This window comes from Aphelocoma coerulescens, chromosome 1A (assembly GCF_041296385.1).
Source record: "Aphelocoma coerulescens isolate FSJ_1873_10779 chromosome 1A, UR_Acoe_1.0, whole genome shotgun sequence".
Taxonomy (NCBI): Eukaryota; Metazoa; Chordata; class Aves; order Passeriformes; family Corvidae; genus Aphelocoma; species Aphelocoma coerulescens.
Window position 1 is genome coordinate 36416885 of NC_091014.1, and position 9153 is coordinate 36426037.

The window sequence follows — 9153 nt, forward strand, 5'->3', positions numbered from 1 at the left end:
TACAGCGTGGTGGCAGATCATGTGCAGCAGCTCCCAAAATAGGTTGGTAGAAGCAGATTTCAGCACTTGCGTTCTTCGGGGTGCTCCCAGCCCTTCACTACAGACAGGAACCTGCCTAACATGGTCTTGTTCAAACCATCCCATCCATTTCCAGTCTCTCCCATGTCATCTTGTTATGCAGATTCTTCTCATTCCACATGTTCCAACAAAGGTTTTCCCTCTGTAGCCACAGTCTGCCTCTGACTCTGAAATTCAGTGACTGCCTTGAAGACTTCTCCATTTGAGATTATTTTCTTTATTTCACTTGGCACAAAGCACGTGTCCAGTGCCAGTTTTTCCAGTTCTGCCACTTCTTTTCCTAAATGTGCTTCCATCTTGGTAACAACATTCAAACCTGTGAATATTCAGATAATAAATCCATTAACTATTCTTTTGGTGAACAAATCTTTGTATGAGATTTTAAAAAGGAATTTATTTCTTTGTCAATGAGCCTGTGTCTGTCTTCTCTCTGATTGGCCATACTTATAGGCAAAACAGGTTGGGAATGGTGTGGGTGTGTTTTAGCCTTCCATACTTCATTGCAAGGCCACAAAAGGAAGGAAAATAGCAAGAAAGACTGGAAAATGCTGCCTGGGATATGAAGCTCAATCTTGTCCTGGGGCAGGCAACTGCATTCTTTAACTTCTTCCATGATTTATCTTAAAACCTCATAGGGTCTGTCTGGGGTGTTTGCTCCTGCACTTCTTACAGGACTTCTATCGTGCTCCTCCCATGCTCCAGGAGTTGCAAAAGGAAATTGCTGCCTGAGTGTCTTCTTGGCTAGATTATATTAATCTGATTTTTGTGCTGATACTGCTCACTCTTTAGTTATTTCCCTTCCCATCATACTTAACCCCTTAAGGCATTTGCAACAGGTAGTTAATACTTTCTCTGCCTTTATTTTGACAAATTTGTTTAAGGAGGCCCTGGCCTTCTTTAGGACACGTGGTGTTTGCACCAATTTGCCCTCTTCTTGTATATTTGCCTTTCAGTTATTTTTTCTATAACAGGAGATAATGCACTATTATTAGATATTAAGAAATTTGTCACTATGAGGGTGGCAAGGTACTGGAACGGGCTGCCCAGAGAAGTTCTGGATGCCCCACCCCTGGAAGTGGTTAAGGCCAGGTTCCGTGGGACTCTGAGCAGCCTGATCTCATGGAAGGTGTCCCTGCCCATGGCAGGGGGGGAGGGCGAGAACTAGATGGTCTTTAAGGTTCCTCCAAACCCAAACCATTTTATTATATATTCTTTTAACAGAAAGGTGCACACTTTTCCAGATGGGGTCTTAACAGGGTTTGTAGGATAGCTTCTGATGGAGTTTTTGATGCTCTTAATACTGTTCTCTTTCTAACAAATTAACAAAGGTTGGTTGCACCTCTGTCTTTAAAAACCAAAGCAGAAATGTTCAAGCACACCCTTCCCAAAGAGGGATCTGTAGAGGAGTCATGAGCATGTGGGGGGAAAAGGTTTCTTTAGAGCAGGAACTGCACCATTCCTCTTCTTGTTCATCTTGTTACTGGAATAAAGAGTTTTCCATAGAAGCCAATTATTAATTAGAAGTTAACCTCAGGAAATTTTTCTTTGGAGACAGAGCTTGACCACTTGTAAAAGACTGGCCCAGCTACCAGTCTTGCCAACTTGCTTTGTTTTACTAAGAAGAGCTGTAACATTATGGAGCTGAGCAGTGCTGTTCACATGAGATCTAGTTCATGCAAGAACAGGGCAGGCAATTTTTGCTTTCTGGGAGTGGGTTAGGCATGATCTTCACTGTCTTCTTGTCAGCCAGGAGTCCCAGCACAGGCATAGGAGCGCCACCGGAGGGGGATGCTCTGGAAAATGTTTTGCAGGCAGGGTCTGGCTGCAGTTCCCCAGAGGAGTCCACCGAGTTCTCCAGTCCATCACAGGGAGGGACAGAGCTGGGCTGACCAGAGGGTGCAGCTGGGGCAGGGAGCAACTCCACAAATCAACAACCCGCTCAGATTCCTCTCCTCCTCAGAGAGTTGGGGTCAGCCTGGAGAAGAGAAGGCTCCGGGGAGACCTCAGAGCAGACTTCCACTACCTAAGGGGGCCTGTAAGAGGGCTGGAGAGGGACATGTAGTGACAGGCCTAGGGGGAATGGCTTTAAAACTGAAAGAGGATAGATTTAAAACTGATATTGGGAAGAAATTCTTCACTGTGAGAGTGGTGAGGCATTGGAACAGGCTGCCCAAAAAAGCTGTGGATGCCCCATCCCTAGAAGTGTTCAAGGCCAGGCCAGATGAGGCTTTGAGCACCGTGGTCTAGTGGAAGGTGTCCCTGTCCTGGGCGCGGGATTGGAACTGGGCGCCCTTTGCGGTCCGTTCCGCGGCCTGCCTTTCCCGCGGCCCAGGCTGGGACCCCTCCCCCGGGCCCGTTCCGCTCCGGCCGGCGGCGGCGGCGCGGCCCCGCCCCGGAAGCCGCGGGGGATGGCGGGCGCGGGGCGGCGGCGGCGGCGGGAGCGGCGGCGGGGCCGGGCGGGGCGGGCGCGGGCGGCGGCGGCGGCGGGCGGCGCCCCCGGGCAATATGTTCAAGAGAATGGCAGAGTTCGGGCCTGACTCCGGCGGCAGGGTGAAGGTGCGGCCAGGGCGGCCGCCGGCGGGGCTCGGGCCGCGGGGGGCGGCGCGGCAGCGCCTCTCTGAACGCGCCGTGTCCGCTTGTGTTCCTTGTCTTTAAGGGCGTTACCATCGTGAAGCCGATCGTGTACGGGAACGTCGCGCGGTACTTTGGGAAGAAGCGAGAGGAGGATGGTCACACTCACCAGTGGACGGTGTACGTGAAGCCGTACCGGAACGAGGTACAGCAGAGCCGCTTCACCGAAAGGCTGGGCGGGCTTTGGAACAGGCGGCCCGGGAAACTGGGGAAGCGCCATCCCTGCAAGTGTGCAGAACGCCTGTGGATGTGGCACCTGGGGACATGGCTTAGTGGTGGCCTTGGGTTAAGGGTTGGACTCCGGGATGTTAGAGGTCTTTTCCAGCCGAGCAGCACCGGGACGTGGGGGTTTGAAAATCCGGGATTCGAGGAAGAGGCAGGAGCGTCTTTGGCTGTAAGCAGAGGAAACACATAGGCTAGTGGGTTTCCTAAAAAGAAAACCATGGGAAAGGCATGCTTTCACTTCTGTATTTTTGGAGTGGTCTTTCCAGGTTAGGGGAAGACTGGGGAGCATTCATGGGGACAAAATACTAACAGACCTCTGTGCCAGAACTAATTTTTGGATTTACTGTTTTGCTTTCCTTCTGTGTTTAAAGTCAGAAGAAATACTCTTTTAAGTCAGAAGGAATGATAGGCATGTAGGATAGATGAATGAACAGTAGCTTGGTGTGCTGAATAATCAGAAATAGCCATGTTTCTGTTGTAGGACATGTCTGCATATGTGAAAAAAATTCAATTCAAGTTGCATGAAAGCTACGGTAATCCTTTAAGAGGTGGGTTTTGCATTTTGGCATTTGTTCCTAGAACTGGGCTTTTGTTCTGCCTTTATCATGGGTTTAACTCTTCTGTGTTTCCTATTGCAGTTGTTACCAAACCACCATATGAAATCACCGAAACAGGCTGGGGTGAATTTGAAATAATCATTAAGATATTTTTCATTGATCCAAATGAAAGACCTGTAAGTACACTGAACTTTTAACAAAACTGAAATAATTAATTATGGTGGCCTACACCTGTGCTCTAGGAAATTGCTGGTCAAAATAAGTTTCATTGGTCATGGAAGTAATAAAAGTCTGTTTTTGTAGAAAATTAATTTAAGGATTGGTCACATTTTCCTGTTTCTGTGCTTTACTCCTGGTATTCATGACTGCTTTTCCTGTGCTTCGCTTCTCTGACATTTTCTAATATGTGACCACATATTACACCTTACCTAGGTTGAGCACACCCTGAGGATTTCTCTTCCATGTAGCTTCCAAGTTCTAGGATATTTGAGTATTTTCTTTTTTTTTTTTTTTTTCTGTCAGATCACAATCAGTTAAAAAGCAGCAGAGGTACTATGCTAGCATAAAGTCTCTGCCTAAGAAAACCAACTTAAGACAACTCTGTAGTTGCATAAAGCACTTCAATTAATTTCTTTCTTCCATTCCTGTGTTTCAGACATATCTTGTAGGCTTGTTTATCCAGGTTTAGGTAGGAAACTTGATTATTATAGAGAAAAAGGATGTTTCTGGAAGCATTGTGTTCCTTCTGCCACATGAACAATCCTTTTATTTATCCATTTTTTGCTAAATGAGAGGGAAACTGAATTTTATGTTTTTCTTGAATACGTGGCAATCTGTAGAAAGGGTTTCCTATGCTTTTGGTCTCAGTAGCATCCTGACTTGTATTAATTCCATTCACAGCTTGACCAAGCTGTCCTAAACTGGTTGGGTGTTTTTTCTTTGCTGCTGTTCTTGGAAGGCTGTTTTGGAGCCTGTCACATTCTTCCTTTCTAGGAAGTACCAAGAGGAGTAAGGTGCTGCTCTGTCCCACCACCACTCCTGGGCCTGTTCGTAGAAGGGGAGAAACGTGGGCTGTGTGTGCTCTTCCCAGGCCCTGGGCCAGGTGATCAGTGGCTCCTCAGGGCTGGATAGAGGGCTTCCAGTCCTCTCCCCACCCTGCCGTGTGCTGTGCAGGGATGGAAGGGTAACTCCATAAAGAGAGATTCCAGTGAAAAGCGATTCACAGCCTCCCTGGTCCTCTCTTTCTCAGGAAGGGAGGATAACATCACAGAAAGCACTTTCTAAGTGATTCATTGGGAAAGTCAGTTTTAATTAAATCACCTGTTTGGAAATGTTTGAGACAAGGTGGTATTAGTAGTTTTTACATACCAGTACTAAACCACTTTCCCAGGCATTTTTAAAGTCTCAAGAGGCCTTTGGATAGTTGGTATGTTTTAACAGTTAATATTAAATTTAAGTAATTCTCCTGAAGCTATATGACACTTATATTTGCATTCCTAAAACATTTTTAAATCCTATATAGTTGCTTTGTAGAACAAGTACTACTTTCTGATATCTGGAACAAGATTTCTATTTCCCTACAATTGTCAAGCTAATAAAATTCTATCTTTGCATAGGTAACCTTATATCACTTGCTGAAGCTTTTTCAGTCGGATACCAATGCCATCCTGGGGAAGAAAACTGTAGTTTCTGAATTCTATGATGAAATGGTATGAACATTCTGAATGTAATCCTCACTTTATTTTTAAAGAGTATTAGTGATACCATGTATTTTTCTCCTTCATTAGATATTTCAAGATCCTACTGCAATGATGCAGCAGCTGTTAACAACATCTCGTCAACTAACACTAGGTGCTTATAAACATGAAACAGAGTGTAAGTAGAAAATTAAAATATTTAATTTTAGAAATAACAATAGTTGGATGTGCTTTTAGTGGGTTTTTTTTCCTGGACTGTAGCAGTACAATGGATTTGGATGCTGCTAAAAAGTGATATTTTTGTATTAAATTTAACTTGAACTTTTGCAAAGATATTAATACTTAAATACAGTGTAATGTTTTTTGTGTCCTTTTTATCCAGTTTGTCTCCAAATATAAGCAAAAATATTAAGGGAATTAAGGAAATTAAATTAAGATCCTTAAGTTGTAGTGTGTTTAGTGATTATTTCTGTTCTGATCTTCTGTACTTCATCTCTTACTTGCTTACTGAGAGTAGAAGATTTAGTATTTATTGAGCCAAATTCCTGCCCTAATAATTACAGACTTTATTCCATCGTAGTCCACCTCACCTGACCTTATGTTCACCTGACAACAAATGTCAGGTATTTTTTGGACAGCAAACACCTATAGCTAAGAGTGGAGAGTGATTATGAGTTTGAAGCTCTTCAAAGTTGGGGTTGCTATTTGCCTTACATCTGCTTGGCTATGTGGATGTGTGAGCTGCTTGTATTTCCTGCCTCAGTTCAGCCAGTCTTGAGGTGGATTTTTGTTACTGTTGCATGTTACAGTTTTTGTTTAGAAAATGTTTAATAATATGATTCATAAAAACATCCAAATGTAAACTTTTTTAGTTTAAAATTTTCGGATATTTCTCCAGAGAGTAGGTAGAACCTTGTAGTGTGTTTTTTTTGATAATATTTGCCTCTGCCACAATTACATAATGTATGGGATATGAGGGGTCTCTGTGGTCTTCATAGATTTGTTGATTTTACCATCTTTATCCTAAAACTTGTGCATGAAAAAATAATAAAAAAGAGGATACTTGATGTCAGATGTTTGTAAAAGCACAGCAGCAACACTAAAACTTTTGAATACGTAGAATTAAACTCCAGTGAGACATAGAAAATGGTTACAGTATGTCGAGGCAGAACCACAGAGTGGTGGAGGCTTGAAGGCACCTGTGGATGCATCTTGTCCACCCCCTGCCCTGTCAGGGCCACCTAGAGCTGACTCCCCAGGACTGTGTCCAGATGGCTTTTAAATGTGTCCAAGGATGGAGATTCCACAACCTCTCTGGGCAGCCTGTGCCACCACCTGGTCACTTTCACAGTAAAAGTTTCCTGATGTTCAGAGGGAACCACCCAGATCTCAGTTTGTGCCTGTGGCCTCATGTGCTGTCACTGGGCACCACATATTCATAGTTCTTTTTCATAGTAATTTCCCATGTATTTGCTGTTACCATGTCAGGCTTTATTTTCCTTGCCTAATCTTTAAAAAAATCTGTCTAAAATTATTTTATGAGGATACCATTTTGATTACAACCATTGAATCTCTAAGGCTAAAAGTAATAGATTTTTTTTTTTTTCAGGACACATGCTATCCAAATTACTGTTTCAATTTTTTAAAACATTGCAACTTTTTGTGGTACTTGAAACATTTATTTTTCTTTATCACCACCACAGTTGCAGATCTTGAAGTGAAAACACGGGAGAAGCTCGAAGCTGCCAAAAAGAAGACTAGTTTTGAAATTGCTGAGCTTAAAGAAAGACTGAAAGCAAGTCGTGAAACCATCAACTGTTTAAAGAATGAAATCAGAAAACTTGAAGAAGATGATCAGTCTAAAGATATGTGACCAGTGCTGACTTGTGTGTACTGAAAATGGAAAGACTTCAGTCATGGAATTACGTGAGTTCTCTTCAGTTCTGTAACTGAGCCTATGAGAATTTCACTGGTAAATGATTGAAGTTTGTGGCAATCAATTCCATAAATGGAAAAAAGAAAGAATGTATCCTTGTTTTATAGTTAAAATCTGTGGATACTTAATGATTTATTTCAAGTGGAAGTGGTCTTGGAGACCAGACTACTTTTTTTTTTAAAAACTGCATTTGAGTCGTGTATGAAAACTTTGTATTAAGTCTTGTATTAGTTCAATGTGACTTTACAAAATGCTGGTGTTTACTTTTTTTTACTGTTTGTTTTTTTTTTCTACTGATTGTTTAGAGATGCATCTTTAAAGCTAAAAATAAAATATGCAGTTTTTTATTTTATTATTTGTCTCTGTCCAGCAGTGGGCTTCAAGAACAACTGTGAGTAGCATACCCTGATTTCAGGCAGAGGTTGAAATACAATGGTATGCAAGTTGTTTAAGTCAGGTTACAGTGACTTTTGGCATGTCTCTCTGTTATCAGCACAGTGAAAGCACTTTATGAAAACAGGATTTTAAATAACTTGTTTTTAAAACAGGTAAGAGTTTCTAGCCCCAAAGCTGTTTTAACACATATAAATGCACCGATGCTACAAACTATGTTCAGAAGCAGCAAATTATTCCAGTACTGTTTTGTAGGATTTTGTTTAATATTTGTACTGTACTACAGTCACTTCACCTGCTCCAGCTCCAGCCTGGTGTCCCTCCCACAAGAGATGGTCTTGCATGAACTTCTCAATGTGAGAGCTTCTCATGGGCTAAATTTCTTCACTAAATGCTCCAGTGTGGTTCCCCCATGGGGTCATAAGCCCTGCCAGCAAACCTGCACTGGCGTGGACTCCTTTCCATGGGGCCATAGAAGCCTGTCCAGTGCAGGCTTCCCATGGGATTGCAGTCCTCTTTGGGCATCCCTCTGCTCTGGTGTGGGGTCCTTCACAGGCTGCAGGATCTCTGCTCCACTGCCTGGCGCATCTTCTTCCTCACTGACCATGGTGTATGCAGGGCTGTTCCTCACATATTCTCACTCCTCTCTCTGCTCCTGTTCCCCTGGCCCAAGCAGGTTTTTTTTCCCGCCTTTTAAATCAGCAACCTGTTGGGATCAGCCTTGGCCAGTGGCAGGTCCATCCTGGAGCCATCTGGCATTGGCTCTGTTGCACATGGGGAAAGCTTCTGGCAGCTTCTCACAGAAGCCACCTCTGTAGCTCCCTAACTACCAAAAACTTGCACATAATTCTTAAGTCACTAGCAAGTGCTCCCCTAAAAAATCTACATGATTTTATCAATGCTTTGAGAACAAAGCACTCTTTTCTTCATATTTGAAAAAAACTGATGGTTGATTGGCTTTTATATGGCTTGGTAAACTGAATCACTCAGTATGTAGATTTAGGGTTTTCATTAAGAACAGCAATTTAGCATACTTAGTTTATGGTATTATGTATGCACATAGACTGAGGAAAGCTTGTACTGTGCTGTTTACACAGATCCTTCCTAGCACTGCAGAATATTGAAATCTGTCAATTTTTAGCTAAGTGCTTTGGTTTCTTTATTCAGTAGCCAATTTCCTTTAAATCAGCAGCTGAAGAAGAATGCTGTTTTCAGAGCTGTGCGTTGAGAGTAAGACTTGCATGGGCCACAGTATATTGTGTATGCTGAAACAAAAATAGGAATGGAAAGCATGATTTTTGGTGTATGCAACATTATTATCTTCATATTTGTCAGTCAAAATAATAATGATGACCAGCTCAAATGGAATATTAAAGAGAATCTGCAAGAGCTGTGACTAACATGAATATGTCTGCCGAAACAGACTTGAACAGACCAAAAAAGGAGATCTACCTTTTGAATCCAACTTTTTTGTGGGAGCTTGAAGTACTTTTTTTGTTTGCATCCAATAAACATCCTGTATTCTCATGTCCTAGGATACAGGAGCAACGATCCTGGCTCCACTGTTAGTAGCTTCAGCATGCTAGACCATTGATGTAATTTCTGTCATTAGTGGCCTTTTTTCCTCAGTTTTTCT

At 42.7% G+C, this 9153-nt stretch overlaps 1 protein-coding gene across 1 annotated transcript; it reads left to right on the forward strand.

Moving 5' to 3' along the window:
• The first annotated feature begins 2540 nt into the window (after nucleotides 1-2540).
• YEATS4 (YEATS domain containing 4) lies at nucleotides 2541-7476 on the forward strand. The gene is made up of 7 exons (XM_068998856.1): nucleotides 2541-2634; nucleotides 2735-2854; nucleotides 3416-3482; nucleotides 3573-3667; nucleotides 5108-5200; nucleotides 5279-5366; nucleotides 6892-7476. The coding sequence occupies exons 1-7, from the start codon at nucleotides 2584-2586 to the stop codon at nucleotides 7059-7061; spliced, it is 684 nt and encodes a 227-aa protein (XP_068854957.1). The 5' UTR covers nucleotides 2541-2583; the 3' UTR covers nucleotides 7062-7476.
• The last annotated feature ends 1677 nt before the right edge of the window (nucleotides 7477-9153 follow it).

Coding starts and splice junctions, on each gene's coding strand:
- YEATS4 (XM_068998856.1), top strand. CDS start 2,584: ATGTTCAAGAGAATGGCAGAGTTCGGGCCTGACTCCGGCGGCAGGGTG. Junction 3,483..3,572: donor CTACGGTAATCCTTTAAGAG/GTGGGTTTTGCA, acceptor TTCCTATTGCAG/TTGTTACCAAACCACCATAT. Junction 5,201..5,278: donor CTGAATTCTATGATGAAATG/GTATGAACATTC, acceptor CTCCTTCATTAG/ATATTTCAAGATCCTACTGC.